The sequence below is a fragment of the Mus caroli genome, unplaced genomic scaffold (assembly GCF_978045245.1).
Source record: "Mus caroli unplaced genomic scaffold, Mus_caroli_1 scaffold_16, whole genome shotgun sequence".
Taxonomy (NCBI): Eukaryota; Metazoa; Chordata; class Mammalia; order Rodentia; family Muridae; genus Mus; species Mus caroli.
In genome coordinates, this window is record NW_028227271.1 from 20,525,855 (window position 1) to 20,548,711 (window position 22,857).

A 22,857-nucleotide genomic window follows, 5' to 3' on the forward strand; every position below is an offset into this window, starting at 1 on the left:
TGTCACAATCGCCTGGTAGATGAGGTGATATTGACTTATATGACGGTTATGGGGATGGTTATATTGGTGACCTTGGTGAGGGTGGTGATGGTGAAGGTGAGGGTAATGATAATATTAATAATGTTAGTCACAGAGAGACTAATGATATGGATTGTGGTGTTGATAACAGTGGTAATGATGATGAGATGATTGTGATGCTGATGATGGAGATAGTGACTGTGGTGCTGATGGTGACTGTGGCGATGGGATGCAGATGATAGTGAGATAATTGTGATGCTGATGATGGAGAGAGTGACTGTGGTGCTGATGGTGACTATGGTGATGGGATGCAGATGATGATGATGAGATGACTGTGATGCTGATGATGGAGAGTGACTATGGTGCTGATGGTGACTATGGCAATGGGATACAGCTGATGTTGAGACAGTCTCCATTTCTGTTTAATTATCATCTCATCCTGATGATGTATTAATGCTGGTGGAAGGCATGCTATGGACTGACTTGGTGACTGAGGCAAGGGGCTTGCTGGGGACAAATGAGATTGGCTTGGATCACTGATAAGGCCCTGATGAAGCAGAAGAGTTTGCTCTGTGACTTGTGTAGCCCCTGATTGCTCCTCCCAGTGGCCCTTTCCAAACCCATTTATGCATCTATTGTCTGCCCTGCCATACTATATATTCCTGGGATCCTCCTGGACCTACCTTAAGGGCTGCTGGCTGTCACCTGTTTGATTTCCATCCAAGGGACGAGGGGCGTGGCTGTGAAGAGAGGGGAGGAATCCCCAGCATCACCTCCTTCAGGAAGTTTTCCCTGATCCCCAAACAGGTGACTTCCACCTGTCTGTCGCCATCCCTCCTCAGAGCCTGATGTTCTAGGCTGTGATGTCCCACATCAGTCCTCTGAGGTTGGTCCAAACCTGTTGTCAGAAGGTAGTTACCAGCCCAGGGAAAGTCGGGGAAGGCCTGCCTGAGCCTCGCACACTCAACTTGGAGGAAGCTGAGGCCTGTGACTGGCGGGACCAGTGACAACGTTTATCTCGGGAAACTGGGTTCAGCGAGCTCAGTCTTCAGCCAGGTGATCCAGCAGAGACTGCCTCTAGCCGTCAGCCATGGGGTCCCAAGTGTCTGTCTGAAGACTGTGAGGAGAGGGTTCCTGGGTTCCCTCGCTGTAGAATGATAGAAGAGACCATACTGTTCTCTGTAGCTGTTCCCTAGAGACAGGTTTATGTCTGTGACCCACTAGGATCATGTCCCATGGAATAGATGGGAGCCCCACCCCCTTGGATGTCATTCATAGAACTTCTCCCCTTGGGCTCACCCCTGTTTCTGCCTAAACAATTTGAGCTACATTTTTTGTTTGTTTTTGTTTTTAAATCCTTCCCTCCTTTATCTCACCCTAACTACCTTAATTCACTCCTCAAAATCCAGCTTCTTTCTACCCCAGGACCTTTGCACACTCTATCTCCCAGTTCCTCTTCCCTTGGCAAAGCAGGTACTACTGCATCTCACAGGGCCCTTTGATCATGGGTCTTTTGGAGGCCATGGAGGCCAGCCCTGCACCAACCAGCCCCCTGTTCTGAATTAACCAGGCCTGTTTGTGCTCCTTCTGCCAGAGGGGCAGGCCGGGGCCAGGAGTGGGCAGCTCATCCCCCTTAAAGGCTTCAACTCGTTTAACCTTAATCACCTTGCTTTCATAGACATTTGCAAAGGAAAAGGACCAAATTATAGCTTGAATTGGGTCTTACTAATCTTAATTAAAAGCTCTCATTTATAATCAGGACCAGGCCTCAAACAAGGAGCAAACCACCCTCAAATGGCTTGTTTAAATAACCAAGACCCCGCCCCCACCCCCCACCCCCCTGCTAATGGCTGTTTAGTCTGAACCCACAGCGCACATCGTCCTTCTATGTGTACTTAATTTTTAGACCATCCATTCAAGTGGTTTATTCCTCTCACAAGTTTCAACTCAGGCCCTTTTCAAAATGCTGTAATTAAAACTCTTGGGGGAAATGAGATTTTGTTTTGGCCACAATATATTAAATATATTACTATTTTCCTTTCGGGTTGTGTGTGTGAAAAGAAAAAAAAAAGACAACCATCAGAGATCGCAAAATTAGCATGTATGTAATGAATGTGAATAATCACTTCCTGGATTTTATGTCCCCAGGGTGTCCCTGTCGATCACTAAAGTTAAGCAGATTACAGAGCAAGTCATTAAAGGTTTTAACCAAACTCTTAATAACACACCCGGCCTTCATTTAGTTTATCATTAAGGGGGGGGGGGGGAAGAAAAACTAAAACCAATTGGCCTTCGTAGCGAATAACGGCCGCAGTCTTGTTAAGTCATTTCCACCAGATTATAGCATGCTTTAGTGAAACTCCAGGTAGAGTTGTGCTTGAGGCAGGGGAAGGCAGGAAAAACTGGGGGTAGGGAGCTAGCAAGGGGGGACCCTCCCCCCTAGGTCTGAAAACATGCAATTATGCTAATGTGTGTGCCCTCCAAGATTAAAGCTAGGATCCAGCCGACCAGCAGGGCAAGAGGACTTGAAGCTCCCAGTTACTTATTCCCGGGTAGCAATTAGGTGGTGGTCTCATTTCTGTTCTGTTCTGTGAGAACAGAAATTTTCATCATACTTCCATGAAAAGCAACATGAGGGGCTAAGGGGGGTGGGGTGGGTGGAAGGGTGTGTTTTAGCTTACAGATCCAGGGTTCAGTCCATCCTTGTGGGACATCAGGGCAGAAACTCAGGTAGTTAGTCATGTCAGGTTCACACTCCAAGAACAGAGAGACAAACGCACCCCTGCTGCCGACCTGCTTAGGAATGAGCGAACCCTCTCCATGCTTACACAGTCTAGGGCCCCATACTCCTCACAATACACTGGGTCTTCCCAGGTCAGTTGACATTTAGGACGCGTCTCCACAGCCATGCTCATGGGTTCACCTCGATCAAGACAACCCCTCATTGAGACTCTTTTTCTCAGGTGATTCTCAATTCTGACAAGACAACAGTTAAAAGTGACCCGCAGGGATGGGGCAGGGGCTGGAGGGATGGCCCAGTGGTTAAGGGTACTTGTTGCTCTTGCAGAGGATCCAGGTTCGATTCTCAGCAACTACGTGGTGGCTCACAGGCTTCTGCGACTCCAGTTCCGGGGGGGATCCAACGCCCTCTTCTGACCTCTGTGGGCAACAGTCACACATACGTACCCACAAGCAAGACATTCATACACATAATATGAAGAATAAAATAGACCTTAAAAAACAAGCTTTGCCGGGCGTGGTGACGCATGCCTTTAATCCCAGCACTTGGGAGGCAGAGACAGGTAGATTTCTGAGTTCGAGGCCAGCCTGGTCTACAAAGTGAGTTTCAGGACAGCCAGGGCTACATAGAGAAACCCTGTCTTGAACCCGCCCCCCCCCCAAAAAAAAGAAAAAAACAAGCTTTACCAGACCAGCACAGGCAGGGTTGCTTGTGACTAGTCCCAGTCAGTGACAGTTTAGGTCACTGGGAGAGTTGTTGGGGTCCTGACCGTCTGTAGCAGGGGACAGTGAAAACCTTGTGTGCTTGGTGGGCTTGTATTGAAGACAAGTTCAGGGTGGGACCTGGCCCCAGAGCGTCCAGAGTGTTTGCTAAGGGTCTACTCGCTGTTAGTTAGTGCTGGTCCCAAGTGTTTCCTGGTCATCCTCAGTGGTTAGCAGGAGGTTGCACAGGACAAAATGAGTTAGAAAACCTTCAGTAAGACAGAGACAGGACTCAGTGGAGGTAGGGAAGAGAAAGTGGATATCTCCTCCTGCCTGTGGTAGGGAAGACATCGGGATGGGGTGGAAGATGTTATGTGTGTGTGTGGCGGGGGGGAGGGTGTTCCTAGGGGAGGTGTCATCCAAGCCTGGCTAGGAGAGTGGAGTAGAACCTGGCCTCTGACATCACCTCCAGCTCTGGGGCTGGTGGATAAATGGTGGCTCAGAGGGGCTCACTGACCCCCCCCCAATCCTGCATGTGATGGGTCGTCTGGACCCCTGGTTTCCTCAGTCCACCTTTCTTGACCAGTGGGACCAGCAACAACTGCCTGGGGGTATGCACTTGAGTAGAGGCTGTGGAGCAAGCCTGCGGCTAGGGCAGTGTTTCTCAACCTGTGGGTCACGACCCCCCGCCCCCATGAGGGTCACAGAGCAGGTATCCTGCATATCCGATATATTTACATTATGTATTCATAGAAGTAGCAAAATTACAGTTGTGAAGTATCCACGAAATAATTTTATGGTGGTGGTGGGGGGGTCACCACAGCACGAGGAGCTGTATTAGAGAGTCATCGAGTTAGGAAGGTTAAGAACCGCTGTTTTAGGGGTGTGGAAGGCAGTCTGAGATGCTTTGTCTTGGGCTCTTCCCTTGAAAGCTCCTTTCCCACCTGGCTTCCCACTCCCTGGGTGTCCTGTCCGCCTACCCCTCCTCAGGTGGCAGACCTTCCCAGTGCTGCCTGCAGGCCCTCTCGCCTCCCCTTCCCCTCGGCTGCTTCTTATTACAGTGGCTGTATTTGTGTTTCCATCAGAGGAATGCTAACCAGAAAAAAACCATTATTTCTAAGAAAATAAACTGTGGGCTTGTTGGCCTTTGAGTGCTACTGAGATGGATACTGGCCTTCTCCCCGAAGACCATGAGACAAAGAGCGCCGGGGGCTTGTGTATATGGACAAGGTCAGGGGGTCCCAGAGGCTGCCCTGGCTAGGTCCTCCAGATGGATCCAGGCTGCAACCCTGGGAGGGATGGGTCTGTAGGTTTTAGCTGGCCTCGGCTGGCTCTTAACAGTCACCAGGGCTGATCTTTCCCTGTTCTTCTCAGAGTCTCTGAAATGTTCCCTTTGCTCTGAGGACATAGGCCTTCTGCCTAGACCTCCCTTCTTGGTGAAGGGGTATAGAGCTGAGAATGTCCCCATGTCCTCACGTGAGTCTCTGAGGCTTCAGCATCATGGTGCTCATGGTGCTCCGTACCCTGGAGGAGCTGGTGACCATCAACAGAGCTCAACCACCTGCCCCTTTCCATTGCCGCTCCCACAGGCAGACCTGGATCTCACTGGGCTCCTGTTGGTTTCTCCTCAAAACCAGTCTGGTAGCTCCTTGTGGCCAGGGTCCAGGTTGCGGGCAAGAGGCCTGGCATAGGTACAGAATGAGGGCAGGCAGGTATCCTGATCGGCAGTAAGTATGCTGGGGCATAAATCTCTGGTCAGTTGAGACCTGGGACTGCCCTTGGGCGGCTTCATCTGGATCAAGGGTACCGACTCCAAAGCTAGCCTGCTCGTGTTGGGGTTCTGGCTGTACAGCTCACTTGCCCCGTGGGTAGGGAAGTGGATCCAGATGGTCTACCTGAGCCACAGGGAAGGTTTAGCCAGTTGCCATGAGGGGTGATTTCCTCTGTTACTTGTGTTGTTTTGGGGGGATCACACCCTACAGGGATCTAGGAAGGAAGATGGGGAGCCCATCCACACAGGTCAGTTCAGCTCAGGCTGGCAGCCACCGCCACAAGGACTGAAAGCTGAGTGGGGAGTCCTGGGTCTCAGCTGCCATCAGTCCAGGCTTGCTCTCAAGCTAAGTGCTCAAGACATACTCTGTTACATCCCCATGCCATTCAGGGAACATAGACTAGCTCTCTGCTTTAGATGAGACCTTTGCTGCCACCTGGGTACCTCTGATGATCTGGGGGTCGGGGTTTGGAGGCCCTGGAGGGTTTTGAGGTCTGTAGCACACCCGCTTCGGTCTTGCCAAAGGAAGGAGAGAATGGCTGAAAGCTCCTGGGATCCAGTTTGTAACAGGCAGGAAGGAGCACAGGGCTGTCTGAGCCACATACACCCCCTCACTGCCACACACTCCACCCCCACCCCCTGCCAGACACTTCTAAGGCTTGGTTTCCCTTAAGTAATGTTCCATGAGGTCTTGAAGCCAAAACCTGGAGAAGAGTCTCAAGGAGAGTTTACGGTTGGGGGAGAAGTGTTAGTTTGCCCATCCTTTTCCTAGTGGCTTGGTAGGGGCACCTTTCTAATCTTGGGAGAACACACCCTACCATGAACCCAGGCTGAGCATTTGTTTAAAGTGAGGATCCTTGAGCCCAAGGTAGTGGTACACACCTGAGATGCCAATACCTAGGGGGGCAGAGGAAGACGGATGTTGGAGGCCAGCCTGGGATACGGAATAAGGATACTTTTTGAAAAACAAACAAAGTAGAAAACACTGTACACCCAAAGTGACCACCCTCACAGTCCCCCTGCATCCAGGCAGGAGAAAAAAAAAAGCCAGCTTGTCCCACAGATACGTGCAACAATCACACTGGCTTTCCTTCGATTAAAAAAAATGATTATTACATGTTTGTCTGAGGCATGCGGGGCGTGTGCCACTGCGTGCTATGCTGGAGGACTGAGACGCAGTGGAGGCGGCTCTCTTCTTTGAGTTTTGTGTGGGTTCTGGGAAATCATGGGCTGTGCCCCCAGCCCTCTTTCTCTTTGTTTTCAAGACTGCTATGTTCACACACTGCATAGCTGACCCATCTGAAGTCTGCAAGCCGGTGCCTTTTAGTGAATCCACAGTTGCTCTCCACACAACCAGTTTAGAGATACCATATTTCTTAGCCTCCACCCCAACCCTGAGACCTACAGCCCCTTGTAACCACTGGACACCAGTAGTACACATTCTGTCCCTGGGCTGGCCTATTCTGGAGGCACTTTGTGGATAGGATCACCTACTTTGTGGCCTCTTGTGGCTGGATGGTGTTAATTTTGAAGTCAGGCAGCCTGGCTCAGTTCCTGGCTCCGCGTACCTTAGTTTCCCATCAATGGATACCAGGGGTCCTTAACTTGGCATAAAGTTAAGATGCTGGTGCCTACCTCTTGGAGCTGTCCTGTGTGCAGTGCCTGCAGTCCTGCCCAGTACTGTCCCATACACCGCAGGGCCGGGCAGCAGAAGCAACAGCCCAGTCCTTGTTCATTCAGCACGCAGCCACTGCTAACTGCACACATTCGGCTCGCTTCAAAGGCTCAAGCTGCAAGTCCCCATGGACAGGGCAGCTCCCGATGTCACAGTGATGTTGGTGTCTATAGGTGGGGGGAGCTGGAGGAACAGAAGGAGGGAGATAGGCTAAGCTTCAGAGGGGGCAAGACACCAAATCCCAAGCCAGGGTGATTAGGAGCCTGGGCTGGGGAAGGTGCTCCAGGCATGGAAAACTGCAAAGTGTACTTAATGCTGGCCGGAAGCCTCTCCGGGCACTGGAAGAGGTCACAGAATAGCTGTAACCCCATGGTTGTCTCAGATCTCAGAAAGGGGTAGGGAGACCCTCACTGCCTCCGGCTGAGCCGTGGACCTTGTCGGCAGTTAGGAATGAGGACGTATATAGACTGGTGTTGGTTTTGTGTGACCTTTGACCTCTCCCATAATTAACTGCTGGGCCCACTTCTGGCATTGTCTCACTAGAAGGGAGACCTGATCGATGGATGCCAGGGGTCCTCAGAGAGCCCGTCTCATTACTCAGCCATTACAGACCCGGAGCTTAACCCTGCGCCACCGGAGACAGGGGACTTAATCCTTCCTGCGAGGCAGAGAGAAACTACCTTCCCGAGAGCATAATTAGCCAACAAACCGGATTAAGATTTATTCATCAATAAGGACTCAACTTCCTAAGCCATACATCTCTCCCAGAATGGACGTCTATCTAAAGAGTGCACAGTTTTTTTAAAGCCACAGACAAAGGGGGGACAAGCTAGCGCCCAGTCGGGGACTGGGCCTTTGTTAGCAATGGGGCTTCGCATCCGGGTGGAATGTCTACAAAAATGCCAATCAGGGGGAGGTGGGACTTGTCAGTAGTGGCCCCTGAGAGTGAACGTGTGGTTACTTTCAAAACCTTCCTTTTGAGGTTTTCCTGTCAGCTTTGATTTAAAAAGAAAAGAGAAAAAAAAATTTTTTTCCTAAAACAGTATTAAAATACGATGAGAGAGCGCTCTGATTCATCAGGAAAGAATCTTCTAGCGCCAAGACACCACAGAATAAATATATATTTTATAAGGCAGTGAGAATCAATTTTAAATTAAATAGGAAGAAAATGTCCATGCTCCTTGGGGTCCATCCCAGTCGCTGGTGCAAGACCATCATTGTGGGATGGCGTGCAAGCTAACATTTTAGTATAGGAAAAGAAGGACCATGTGACCTTTGGAAAAGCCCAGAATGCACGGCTCCTGTGTTGTTTGTTCTGCTCTATTTATTGGATGCTGAAAACTATACTGGAAACTAAGCTTTCATTAAACGAAGGAGGGCAAGATGGCTCACAGAGTGAGGGTGATTGCTGTCAAGCCTGATGACCGGAGTTCGATTCCTGAGACCCCACATAGTGAAAGGAATTCACAAGCTCCTGCAAGTTGTCCTCTGACTCTCATGTGTACACACACACACACACCAAATGTAATTGAAAATTTTATCACACACACAAAAAGAAGTGAATGTAATGCAAATGTAATCACTAAAAAAAAAATTAATTAATAAAAAACCTAAGCAGAAGGAAGAGCAGAGTAGGCAGTGATCTGATGGACCTCACCCCTTCGGTGGAAGTTCTCCTCGACCCTCCCCATCACCACCCTGGGGTCTCAAATCAAGGCATCTTGAAGACAGAATGCTCACGCTTTTCTCTCAGTGACCTTTCTTCTTAATGACTTTGTGGAGCAAGACGACCTGTTCTTCTCACCCCTGTGCACCCTGATGATGTGACTCTAACAGGAGGGGGAGAAGGAGGAAAAAGGAGGAGAAGGAAGAGGAGGAAGAGGAGGAAGAAAAAGGAAGAAGAGGAAGAAGAAGGAGGAGGAGGAGGAAGAGAAGGTGAATTTGGATGCAGCCACTGCCTGAGGATCTGGAGGGAAGGGCCTGAAACCTCTCCTCATTAAGGGGGGACCAGCACCCATTTCCCACGTGACAGTGTCACACAGCTCTGTCTCTGCCTACCCAGTCTGGCTTTTCTCTACATGCCTGTATTCCAAGGGTATCTGCTAAAAATCCCAGAAAGAGGCTAGAGAATGGCTCAGTTGGTGCAAGCCTGGGGACCTGAGTTTGATTCCCCAGTCCCCATAAAAGCCAGTTGGAGTAGTGTGTGCCTGGAGTCCCAACACTGGGGAGATGAAGACGAGTTTACTGCCTGCATTTCAGCTGAATTAGTGAGCTCCAGGTTCGATGTGAGACGCTGTCTAGAAGAATAAGGTGGACGGCTAGCAGATGGTCCAGTGGGTAAAGGCACTTGCCATACAAGCCTGATGGCTGAGTTCAGATCTCTGGACACACAAAAAGCTGGACACTGTGGTGAGCATCTGTAATTCCAGACTCCGTAGATTGGCATCGACTATGGCCTTCCCTATGGAGAGAGACTCAATGAGAGGGAGGCCTAGAAATCACTTCATTGACTTCCACAGTTGCTTTATTGCATCTTAGACTATGGTGCAAAAAATACTTGTCATCCTGATAGGAAGAGTGTTCTTCTTAATCATTAGACACTGACAACAGGCACTGATTAAACTTAGGCCAAGCCCACAGGGGTGATTCTCCCCAGTCAGGAGAAGGAATGTCCCCCTATTTGGAGACCTATGGATGCTCAGGTCTTACCCCACTGAACAGCTGGTTTAGTTGCGTGTTGTGGACATGGTGACCCTATAATAGGTTGTGTTTCTTTCTCTGTGGGCACCTTAGAAGCTCACCTTGTGTGACTGGGCAGGGATTACGTGCTGTATCACTCAAAGTGTTGCCAGCCCATCTCACTTGTTTTCTCTGTCTTAAACCTTTATTTCTGAAAACCGTGTTGTATTTATTTATTTTTAAGCTGTTTGAAGGAAGTGAGTGATTGAGTAGAGGGAAGATTGGATGGATAGATGGATGCATGTTTGTATGTCGGACATAAGGAGGAATGAGTACGCAGGGTGTGTGCATGTGTGTGTGAGTGTGTGTGTAAGTGCACACATGTGTGCATGTGTGTGCAAGTGTGTGTGAGTGTGCGTGTGTGAGTGTGTGCACCTGTGTGTGAGTGTGTATGAGTGTGCATATGTGTGTGAGTGTATGTGTGCATAAGTGTGAGTGTGTGTATGTGTGCAAGTGTGTATATGTAAGCATGTGTGTGTGTGAGTGTGTGCATGAGTATGAGTGTATGTGCACGTGTGTGCACCTATGTGTGAGTGTGTATGAGTGAGTATGTGTGTGCAGGTGTGTGCAGGTGTGTGCGTATATGTGTGTATTTGGAGGGTGAGTGTTTGCAACCATGAATCTATGGATGGGTGGTTAAACATTTGTATGGACATATGAGAGAACAGGTGTGTGAATGCACTTTTTTAATTAATGGGAGGACAGTGCACAACCAAATATAGAGATGGATATATGAATGTATGAAAATGAATTTGAATATGAATGAATGTTTGCTTGGGTAAATGGATAGGTTTGTAGGTGACTGGTTAATGGAAAGATAATCCACCAACTCACATATTAAGGTGAATATGTTTTTGGCATAAATAGATAAATGGGAGAGGTGCTGGGTGGGAACTTGGGGAGCTATGCCAGAGTGTACAGACACGTGGATAGCAGGAGGAAGATGGGTTTTGGCTGAATGACTGACTGTATGGCTGGCTGGCTAGAGACTGAGCATATATATGGAAAGGCATGTACATGTGTGTGGATGAAGGAGGAATCCATGCAGGGCAGAGGGGTGCACAGCACTTGGGTGGCCAGGGAACACTTTCTCAGGACACAGCAAAAATGCGCTAAGGATGAAAGCTTGTATGGAGCCTTTGGCCTGTGGCTGGCCTGTGCTGGGCAGTGTGACCTGGGAGGAAGGATGTGTGTGTCCTGTCTCCTCCTATGTGACTTTCAGCGGTTCTCTGACCTCTCTGCACTTCAGTTTGATCAGCCGTGAAAAAGAGCTCTCTGCACTGAGGACTACACTGAGGCCGGGAGGGGCTCTTGTTTCAGGAAGGCTGGCTCCCTGCCCTCTAAGGGGCAGCATGAGAAAGATTATTCTTGGCACGGAAGTCTCTTCCCTCAGTCTGGCTGATCCACAGGCAGATTCTGCTGGGATCATCACTAGCTTGCCGGGGGTGGGGGCTTGGAGGGGTTGCGGGGGGGACCTGGTTGTTCAGTTGGAGGTGATACCCATGCTGGCAGACAGTAGAAGGAAGCCTATTACTATGTTAAAGAAAAGCCACTTAGGTAAACAACAAAAAAGCCAGATGGACCTGTGCCTGTGTTTCTAGCACTTAAGGGTAATGGTGAGGGAACAGGGTGGGGGTGGGTGGGGATAACTGGATCCTTGGAACTGACTGGGGATCCAGTCTGGCTGCCCAATCAGTGAACTCTGGGTTCATCTGAGAGACCCTGTCTCAAAAAATAAGAGGAAAGCGATAGAGAAAGACAGGTTGACCTCTGACCTCTAGATGCTCATTCACACAGTGCGCACACTTAAACAGACACACACACGAAACACATACAGACACACACACACACACACACACACACACACACACACACACAGATGCATGCGCGCTCGAGAGAAAAAGGGAAAAGCCATTCTTGTTATCTGCAACGTGGAAGGAAAACAATATTATCTGTGAAGGCAAATCCCAGAGCTGGGCAGCTTGGTGACTTAAAGCCGGGATGTATTGCCTGAGGGATGTAGATTGAAGCCTAGAAGACATGTTTAGAATGATGTGTGCAGGGCTCTGAACGACCAGGGCTGCATGCAGAGCCTAAAAGCAATGGTATCCCTAAGTGGGGATAGTGCTCAGCAGGCTTTCCATAAACCTAAAGTCTCGCATCTTGCCTTAATGTTATTTAAACTACTAGGTATATTTAAAGTCGGAATTAAAGATGATTCAGACATGTTGCGACTCAGTTTTCTTCCCCAGATGGCACAGGTGGTCACTGTGAGCAGGGACAGAGCATCATGACTCCGAGACCTTGGTGGAACCCCTACCTTGTTCTTCCCTCTTCTGGCTGGCTGGGTAGTGGGGTGGGCTCGTGCATCAGATCCTTTCAAGGGTTATTGGTTTTGCTCCTTGGGGTGTCTGTGCTATGCTTAAACACTTCCTAGGAGAGTCAGAAGTGAGTGAGCTCCTGGGTTTCCAGGCTAGCGTTCCTATACTAAACTAATCGTCAAACGTGCCATGGCTTCTCTGTACACCAGCTGGTGCAAGTGCGGGTCTCTAGGATTTCCCTGCCCCACTTCAGACTTGGGTTCTGGCTCCTTCCACCTTCTCCTAGAGCTTCAACTCAAACTTCTACTCCTGGCAGAGAGGGAAGGAAATGCTTCTTCTATCTTGGAAATTTTTCTTCTGTGTCTTGAGATTCACTTTCGGTTCAGCCATGACATGCTCCCTCTGTACAAAGGTCACCCTAGAGTCCCTGGAGGTTGGTCTCAGTGTAACTAGAAGGCATTGAACCTAGGGAGTATTTGCAAGTGGTATAGCCAAAGACCTGCACCAGAGGTGCCAGGCCCCAACCATGGCTGATGGGGTCATTCTGTGCCTGGAAGCCAGAGTCCTATTTCGCTTTTTAGGATCCCACTTGCATCCCTTCCAGGTGTGTGGCCTTTGGCATGGTTTTATCTTCCCTGTGCCTTCCTTCAGTGCCCTGTACAAGAGGACTGAGGCTGAGTGCCTGTCTCAGTTAGGGTTGCCACGACTATGGTGAAACACCATCACCAAAAGCAAGTTGGGAAGGGAACTCTTCCACATCGTAGTCCCTCACTGAAGGAAGTCAGGACAGGATCTCAAACAGGGTGGGAACCTGGAGGCAAGAGCTGATGCAGCGGCCATGGAGGGTGCTGCTTACTGACTTGCACCTTATGGCTTGCTTTCTTTTAGAACCCAAAACAACCAGCCCAAGGGATGGTCTCACCCACAATGGCCTTAGTGATCTACAGGCTTGCATACAGTCTAATCTTATGGAGGCAGTTTCTTAATTGAGATTCCCTCCTCTCAGATGACTTCAGCTTGTGCCAAGTTGACATAAGTCTGGTCAGCACAGTCCCTTGTAAGGACTTTAGAGATAACAGCATACAGTCCAGCCAACCCCTTGGGCATAGAAGCAGCTCATTGAATGTTAATTAGACATGTTCTTATTCTTCTTTCTGGAACCCCAGAACTTTGACCCCTGCTGGGAAATGTTGAAAAAAGACTTAAAACAGCAGAAAAGAATGACCTTTACAAAAGCTATTGACCATTGTTTATGAGACAGAAGTCTTTGTTATAACAAGGAAGCTGGAGCAGCCGAGGGCCAGGCCTCGGGCCATAGGGAAAGCAGCTACTGGGGTTAAGGGGTAGTAGACATTCTTTCATTCCAGAGATGACACTCCCAGTGATGTACAGAGTTTATTTTACTTGGTCTCCCTGCTTCAAAAGAGCTAGTTTTCGTGGATGTAGAAGCGCCCCATATGTTGGCAGTGTTGACAAGTCTTTAGAAGGAGCCAGAGCCAGACTTGACTCTTACCTGCTTTGCTGTGGCAGGAACTGGAAGCCCCACCCCCAACACACACATACACCCACACAACGTGACCCTTCTGAAAACTGGTTGTTAGTTAGCCTTGCCGCTGAGCCAAGAGTGTGTCCAAATAATTCTTCAAGTGTATTTTATTGACTAGCCGTTGAGCTATTCCCCTGTTCTAATTTCATTTCTGATGTTGTGATTTAAAAAAAAAAAATACTGTAACAAAAATCAACTTAAGGGAAAGGGAGTGTTGTTCTTGACTACAGCTCCAGGACCCAGTCCACTGTGGTGGGAAAGGCAAGGCAGGAACTTCAAGCACCTAGTCAGTCCACCCCCGGACAAGGGCGGAGAAATGAGTGCATGCTTGCTTGCTTGTGCTCTGCTTGATTTCTCTGCTCTTGTCCAGCTCAGAACCTCCTGCCTAGGGGATGGTGCCACCCACAGTGGACTGGGTCTTCCCATATCAATTCCTTAAGACAATGCCCCCTCAGACATGCCCACAAGTGAACCCAATGCAGACAATCTCTCCTTGAGACTCTCTTCCCAGGTGATTCCCGGTTGTATCAAGTTGACAATTAAAGCAGTCACATCCCCCTCGTGAGTCATATCCTAGTGGCTCGCCGTGGTGAGAGAAGGAACCCCAAGCTCTTATTCTGATACTTCTCATGTCTCCATGCTTGCAGACATTGACGAGTGTGAGAATGACTACTACAACGGGGGCTGTGTCCATGACTGCATCAACATCCCTGGGAACTACAGGTGCACCTGCTTTGATGGCTTCATGCTGGCCCATGATGGACACAACTGCCTGGGTGAGTGGTGAGGCTGAGCCTTCCCCTCTGGGCACAGCCTTTTTATTTCTCAGTTCTACCATGTAGAGTTGGGGGGGGGGCTGTGCAAAGATACACCTTCGTCTGGCTCCTTGTAGTAGTCTGTCAATTCGCCCTAACAAAAGACTGCAAAAACCATGCAGCTTCAATGGCAGAGGTTTTTGTCCTCTTGTTCTGGAGATCAGGCACAAAGGGCTGCCTTCTTGTGCTTGTCAGACCACGTACATTGTGCAAGCATGCATCTGGTAGTATCTCTCGGAGTCCTGATTGCTGCTTCTTTTAAGGACACTTGGACCCGAGATGTGGCTCAGTTTTGAGGCATTCATTACTTTTCTGTTGCTGTGATAAAGCACCCAGGCTAAGGCGACTATGGAAGAGTTTATTTTGGCCCCAGAGGAATAAAAGCACAGGATAGTGAGGTGGTGTGGCAGCAAGCAGTGGCCATGGAGACATGGAGGCAGGAGCAGGCAGCTTGCCAGAGATCACAGCTTCAATTGCAAACACAAAGCAGACAGAAGAAACCGGACATGGGGTCAGGTTAGAAGCTCTCGAAGTCTGCTGCAGGAGGCACACTTCCTGCAGCAAGGCTGCACCTCCTGTAACCTCCCCAAACAGCGCCACCAACTGGAGGCCAGGTGTTCAAACAATGAGCCTATGGGGACTTTTCTTTTTTTCTTTTTCTTTTTCTTTTTTTCCAAGACAGGGTTTCTCTAAATAGCCCTGGCTGTCCTGGAACTCACTCTGTAGACTAGACTGGCCTCGAACTCAGAAATCCGCCTGCCTCTGCATCCCAAGTACTGGGATTAAAGGTGTGCAATACCACTGCCCAGCTTTTGGGGACATTTCTTATTCTAACCACTACAGTGTAGAAAGCCAACGGCCACCAAGCCTGATGACCAAAATTCAGTCCTTAGGATTCATGTGGTGGAAGGAGAGAGCCGGCTCCTGCAAGTTGCTAACTACTACATGTGTACTGTGGCACACATACAGAAATACACACATGCACACATGTGTATACACACACAGACACATACATGCACACACAGAGAGACAGACACACACACACACAAATTAATTAATTTTAAAAATTAAGGACACTTGTCATATTGGAACAAGTCCACCCCAACAGTTCCAGTTTTTAACCTCTCTAAATCTCTGTCTCCAAAGTTAGTCACATTTCAAGGTAATACTGTTTGGAGTCTTTTTGAGGGGATACAGTTCAACCTATAGTCTTGTATTCCTCCCATTGTCCACAGTTCAAATCTATCTTAAGCCAATTATATAAAATTTATGTGCATAATTATTTTGGGTGACTAAGTTGAGAAAATGTAGACGAGGGAGGAAGAAAAATGGCATGTACTGCTGGTGAGCCTCCCACAGTTCTCCCGCGGTCCTCCCGAGGTCCTCCATCCACCTCTGCATATGTTTTGCTGTCCTGTGGTCAGATGTCAGCATGATCTGGTCCCTTTAGCATCGGGCACACATCAGGCATTGTCGTGTGGCCTCTGTTTCCAGCTGGTCACTCCACCAGTCAAAAAACGGTGCTAACAGCCTGTTGGAGCTTCTTGGGTTTACTGTGACAAAGGGCTGAGCTGGGTGGCTTACACAAGAGAGGTCAATCCTCACACACCTCTAAATGTTAAAAACCCAAAATTAAGGCAGGGCTGTTTCTGTCTGAGGACCGTGGGTAAAGTTCTTCCCAAGGCCTTTCTCCCGGCCTCTGGTCACTCAAGAATTCTTAGGCTTGCAGACAGTATTTCCTCACATCTTCACACTGTCTTAGCTCTACAGACATTCTCATAGGCCAGATTCTCTTTTTCACAAGGATGTCAAGTATACTGGATGAGGACTGGCCATGGCTGCCTCTCCTTATCCCAATGATCATCTGACATGCTGGGTAAAATTGCCGTCTTGACTGGGTTCAGATTCACCATGGGAGCACCTCTGAGTATGTCGTGACGGATAGTCTGTATTAGGTTTGTTGAGGGGCCATAGTAAATTTAGGGGTCACTGTTCCATGGGCTGGGGTCCCAGGCTGAATGAAGAAGAGAAAGGGGACTGAGCAGCAAGCCTTCTGTCTCTGTGTCCTGGCTTTGAATGAAACGAGACTGGCTGCTTCCTCAAACCCCTGCCGCCAGGTCCTCCTGACAAGGACCTCTCCTAAGCTGCTTTAGATCATAGTAATCAGAAAAGAAAAGTAGCTGGCACAGAAGACAGCCAACTGTAACTAATACAACTATAACGACCGTTATTCCTCCGGCGGCCACACTCACAGTTCTGGAGCTAAGGCCTCAGAATCTTTTGAGGAAGGGACATGGAGGTGTTTCACAGTCTGTAACCCAAGAGACAGCAACCAGTGAGCCACACACGGCTCTCAGAACAGACCCCACCTGTCCCCAACTCTCTTCTGCCAGGACCCGCAGAAGCATAGCCATTAGAGCAGGAGGACACGATGTGTGATTGGCAGGTGCCTGGCTGTGAGCAGGTTATAGGCCTATCAGGGTCTCTTCTGTCCTGTCTGTGGGAGAAAGCTGTCACGGCTGCTAGTATTGTCACCGTCTCGGAGATACGTCTTCACTGGGTCAGTGTGCCACTATGTCGACAGGTTGAGTGAAATGACAGTCTTAAGCCGAAGGGCCTGGACTGAGTACAGACATAATGGTCAACCGGCCAGCGTTAGTTTTACTCCCGAGGCTCAGCCATCTATCTGCATTTGCCATCGGAATCCGGAATGAATCTAGGCAGAAAACATTTTCTTCTCTGCTTCCCTGTGTGATCCCTTCAGAATCCCTGCCGCAAATGGGGCCAAGGGGTTGAAAGGTCATTGGGATTTGCTAGCCTTGCAATGCAGGAATTCCTAAAAGAGCCGATCAGACCCTCGTGGTGCCAGCTGGCTCTTCTGTACTAGGTAGAAGGGTTCAATACCCCGACTGCTTGGGCCTCTCCTTCCTAGTGGCGTGTCAGGCTGAGATCCCCTGTCTGGTTTTGTTTAATGCGTGTTGGGGCTCAGATGAGCTCATTATGGGAAACAGATCTGTGAACATGTAATTACACCCCAAAGAAATGCCAAAACAGAGGTCTGGACAAGAGTTAGTAAAGACCAGAAGGGCCTGTGAAAAGCTACCCCTGGCTGGGTGAGGCTTGGGGGGGGGGTGTGGAAGTGGGATTGCCAGGGCTTCAAAGAGGAAGCTCTCAGCGGGGCTCATGCTCTCAGAGGTGGAAGACCTTGGTAGGTCTGGGCACAGTGTGTGTAGGGCTGCAGGCTGCTCCTTGAGGCTGGGCTCAGGGACTGCAGAGCCAAGCAGGGCCTCAGACCAGAGACCACACAGCTTTTACAGTGCCACCTCCAGGTGAAATGTCATTTATTCTTCACCTCGTATGTGTACTGCTTCCTACACTGCGGCAAATACGGTTCAGTAATAGAATGGTCTGCAAAGGCACAGCTCACCACTGTCCCCTGGGGTGGGAGGCGGGGAATATCTTGTTAGAAGTAAGCAGCATCACTTTGGCCCAGGGCACAGACCTGGATGCTGTTGGTTTGACACTAAAATCCTGACTCTCCAGTTCTGAGCTGCTGTTTAGTCTTTGGTCAGTATCTTCGCTTCTCTGCACCTCGGTTTCCTACCTACAACCTGAAACATGTCATCCCTGTCTCCTACATAGGGCTTGGGTGAGGGAGGGTTCTGTGAAATTACAGATGTAGGCAACAGAGCATCTGACACCAGAAATGTCACGGCATGGGTCAGATGCTCAGCCACCCATGGAAATGTATTATAACACCTTCCAGGACCAGAGCCCGTGGTCTGTGTTCCCCGGACTCCCTGGCTGGAGCTCTGTGTTCTTTTCTGTGAAGGGCCACCCTTACCCCTGCTAGGGCAGGCACCCCCCCCCCCAGCCTCCAGCCTGACGGCGACGTCTGTACGGGTCTTTGTTTCAACCACATTGTTTTCCCTCTGGATTCTTTTTACACTGCTGGATATGAAAGACCTAGGCGAGCGCCCTCTGCCCCCTCCCACTCCGAGCACAGATCCTGTGGCAGCTGAGGGCAGACCTTTCCTACAGGCTTCTTTTGTTTGGTCTTTTTTCCTTCTCAAGAGAAAGCTCCAACTCAGAGGAGTCAGGGCCTCGGTTGCAGCCGGCTCCAGCACCGACCCCCAGTGTGACCCCCAGGCTGAACTTTTAGAGCCGCAGTCTTCCAGCTTCGAAGCACATTAAGGATAGGTGCCCGGGAGTTGGGGAGATGGCTCAGTTGGTAAAGTGCTTCATTGCTAAGCACAGGGACCTGAGTTGGATCCCCAGTCCTTACACTTAAAATCTAGACAACGGTGCTGTCTTATCAACCTGGGAGGCACAGCTGGGAAGATTCCCAGGATCACTGGCCGCCCAGCCAATACTTGGCAAGTTCCAGGCTAGTGCCTGAGAAATGACACCACAGGCTGGCTTTCAGACTTCTCGGGCACATGCACCGTGTATACACACACACACACACACCTGCGCACGCACACACACATATGCATACATACACACTCGAGGGGCAGGGAGGGCACTGATGTCTGTGATACAACAAGGGCTGAGTCAAACTATAATTAAGGAATGAACAGGGCTGGGCCATGGAAGGGTCCAACGCAGACTCTGCTGCCCCCAGTCTTTGGGAATCTTAGAGCCTGGACCCAACTCCTTGGGCCCTTCCTGTCTTAGCTGTCACAGCTATGCAATGGTCTATAACACCAGCCTCAGACGTGGCGGGCTGACTAAATCTGGAGGAGACCCAGGGCTGGATGTCACCATTATGTCCTAGCCAAGTTTTCAAGTTGGAAGCCCACCGCCCCCCCCCGACCCCCCGACCCAGGGGCACATTTGAGTTCTCCCCGCTGTAGTCTTGTGATGTTGCCATCACAGAAGGAACTGTCAGCAATTCAAATCAGGGGATGGCATGCAAGCATCAGTCTTTGTGGCCAGGAATCTTGGTGCATACCTGGGATCCAAGTGCCTGAGATGTGAAGGCAAGAGGGCCAGGTGTTCGTAAGCACAGGCCTGTGCTACGTGTGATGTCTCAAAAAAAAATTTTTTTTTCTTCTCACTGTTGCTTGGTGACTGCTGCCCTGCCCCCCTGATATCTGTGAGACTCAAGGCAGGATCCCAAGGAAGGCCTGCTTCCAAGAGAACCATAATCCCTCTGTGATGCCAAAGCTCTCCCGCCCTTGCCCCATCGCCCTCCTAGTGACCTGTAGGCCGGGTATGACTTCTGAATTCTAGGACTCCTTGCATTTTTTGCAAGTATGGCAGAAACTATCTCCCCCCCCCCGCCCCCGCCCCCGCTGCCCCTTTCCACTCCTCCTGTGTCCAACACTACCCTGAGCATGAGGGCCCCTAACCTGTTGGGATATGGGCCCGTGCCTCTAAACAGCTGCCCTATTGCTGTGGCTCAGACACGAGTGTCCCTCTGAGAATCAAAAGGTCAAAGCCATTTAGACAGGACAGGTTAGTGTTTCATTCACCCGGGGAACAGTCTGGAGTGGGGTTGGGGAGGGAACATGTTGCAAAGAATCATGTGTCACGCGTGGACCCAGTCTTCCAGAAGGAGGCTGGCAAGCACAAGGGAGATCGCACAGGAGCCCTAAAAATGTGATGTCCAGGGTAGGGCACCCCTTGCCCACACCTCAGTGTGGCACTGGAGGGGGCTGCCTGGAGAGGGGACACACTTCACTTCCTCACACACTCCATTAGTCGCTCAGTCTCACAGTACAGAAATGCACCCCTTATCTTGCCTAGGTAGAACTGCCTCTGTCCTGCTGTCTGCCAAAGCTCCCAGCACAGGGGTTTCACCCCCAAGGCTTGCTGGGTGGCTGTGGAAGGGCTGGCTGAGTTGCTGGACGGTCCCCTGTCCACACTGCTGCCTGTGGATCTGACACCTCTGCTCAGACACCAAGCCACAGCCTGCCCTACTCCGGAAAGAGTCGTCCCTGAATGTTGTTTTGACGGCAGAAGTCTGGATAGAGAGCGTTGTTCCAGTTGTAGAATCTGCTGAATTCCTAGGGAAGGTGGCAGGGGCAAACCCCTGAGCATCTTAAAGAGCAATAGAGGGAGCTGAAAAACGCCCGGAGTCAGCCAGAAGTGAGGCTGGGGGCTGAAGGGTCACTTTCCTGTCTTGAACGTTCCCAGTTTCTGTACTTTGGAGCAGGCGAGCCTGCTTTCTGTGAAGATGGCTTGTCTGTGACCAGGGTCCTGGAAAGGAGCCAAGTCTGTGCTCTGGAGGGTGAAGCCCTCTCTCTATTTGACATCTTTATTGAGGAATTTCTCAAATATAACAGAAAATGACACCAGAGGGACTAGAAACTGGGATGGGATCTCACTCAGGCCGGAATGGCTGCCTTTAGCCCGTGTAATTACTTGAAATAGCAGTTCAGTTTCAAAAATATTATTCCAAACTCGGTGCGATCGGCCAGCTGAGCAATATTTAGGCTAATAGAATAAGATTTTTTTTCATCTTAAATTAGAACCAGCAGCGGGTCATTTTTTCCCCACCTTCACAAAGCAAGGCTCTCTTTTCTCTGAAAGCCATCAGTTCACTGAGCCAGATGTCTTCATCCTTCATCTTTACTTGACTGACTGAAAAATGTGTTTCTCAAGTCGCTCACAGCTGGAATTTTGGACTGGTCCCCAGCACTTTGATCCCCGTTGAAGAGAAGTTATTTGTAGTCGCATCCAGCAGACAAGCTGATTGATTAACCAGATGGCTCTGTATCAGCGAACATGTATTGAGCACCTACTGTGTGCCACACCTTCTGCTCAGAGGCAGTTCTACCTAGGCAAGATAAGGGGTGCATTTCTGTACTGTGAGGCTGCCCCATGTTGGGTTTGTGCTCTCTCGCTGTTCCCCCACATCCCCAGCATCTACAGGTAGACACCATTAGCAGCCTCATTCTAGAATCCAGGGCCCAGACAGATAGAAGCCACTGGTACCAACCCTTACAGATGAGGAAATCTCGACTCAGGGAAATGACCACAAGGGCCAGTAGGAAGCACAGCTAAGACCAGACTCAGCATTTGTCACATCAAGACTTGAGCCTGTGCCTGCTGATAAGTGTTGCCCCACAGCACCCAGGAAAGCTCCATGTTGAGAGAGGGATGTTCTATGTCAAGCATGCACCCAGTCCTGGGGCCACCAGGTTTGTTCTGTAATCCCAGCACCTGCCAGACCAGGTGGATAGTGGTGTGCCAAAGGGCAAGCGAGCACCTCCTCCCGGCGCTGAGGGAAGTGTTTGACCCCTTGCTCATGGCATCACCTACTCCATGTGACAGTATATAGCCCTGTTTTTCCAAAGCCCTGCTGTTTCCCCAGGGTACCCAGCTCAGGGCCCTGCCTATGCCTCCTCTTACATTGCACCCTCGCTCACTGTCCGTGCCTCCAGACCTCAGGGTTCATGTCTCTCTGCTCTTGACAAGCTGCCTATAATAAGTTGTAGAATGAGTAAAAACGGGGATTTGCGACCTGGACACAGCCCTTGCTCAGCTGATCTCCATGATGGGAATGCAGGTGCCAGGAGAGAAGGACTGTGTGGAAACCCTCTAGGGCCCCGGGTCAACAAGGATGGAAGCCTGTATCCATGGCAGAGGAAGTGTTGTTCAACAGTGTTCAAGCATTTGTGTAGGCACCAAAGTTGTTCTGTGTTCCTACTGGGTACCCACTGACCACACAAGCAGTAAGGAAAATCAGTAATGGGCTCACCCTTCTGCATTCACATAGTAGGAACACAGACAGCAACATGTGAACATACAGCTCAGCATAGTAGCTCAGTCAGATCAGATCCACCCAAAACAGTAATGCTAAACACAGAAAGTACCCGAGGTAGGGGAGCACCATCAGATAGCCAGGGGGTGGGGGTGGGGAGTGACCTGCCGGATCAATGGGTTTTGCTCACATTGCTGCATGAAAAAATCACACCACATCAAGTGGCGTGGAATTCCATCATCCTCTGCCTGTGGGTTCCGTGGGTCAAGAACCAAGTCAGGAAAATCCAGTCTCTGATCCAAGGTGTCTGGAGACTCAACTGGAAGACATGAAACTGGAGATGGTGGACGGGATGTCCAGGAGCCGGAACCATCCGGAAGCTTCCTGGCTCATGTCCCGTGGTGGTTGCTGGATGGTGGCCAGACTGTATACGGGCAGCCTTTCTGTCTGGGCTTTCGTTCAGGCCAGGGTGAGCCTCCCCTGTGGGGTGGCTCTGTCCCTACAGAACAAGGTCAAGTGTGGGAACTCCCCTCTAGACTCATGGTGAAGGTGGTTTTAATGGTTTCGTATGATTTAAGGGGAACAGATGTGAGAGAGGACGTCAAAGAGGAGGAGGGGGAAGTACCTTGTAGAGGTCTGGAGACCTCTGAGCTAATAGAAGGAAGACAAGCTTGGTGAGGTTAGGGACAGATCACTGTGTTTAGAGAATGATAGAAGAGGGAAGAAGATGGGTCCAGGAGACAGGCACAGATTGCTGAAAGGGGTGTGTCCTAGGTTGGGGTTTTACTGCTGTGTAGAGACACCATTGTAAGACTGACGA

At 49.9% G+C, this 22,857-nt stretch overlaps 1 protein-coding gene across 2 annotated transcripts in view; it reads left to right on the forward strand.

Annotated features, from left to right (window-relative positions):
- Scube1 (signal peptide, CUB domain and EGF like domain containing 1) overlaps positions 1-22,857 on the forward strand; it is a 119,559-nt gene that overhangs the window by 7,453 nt on the left and 89,249 nt on the right. For both annotated transcript variants that reach the window (XM_021183319.2, XM_021183320.3), the window contains exon 3: positions 14,159-14,287. In XM_021183319.2, coding sequence (XP_021038978.1) covers positions 14,159-14,287 — 129 coding nt within the window. The remainder of the gene's footprint in view (positions 1-14,158; positions 14,288-22,857) is intronic.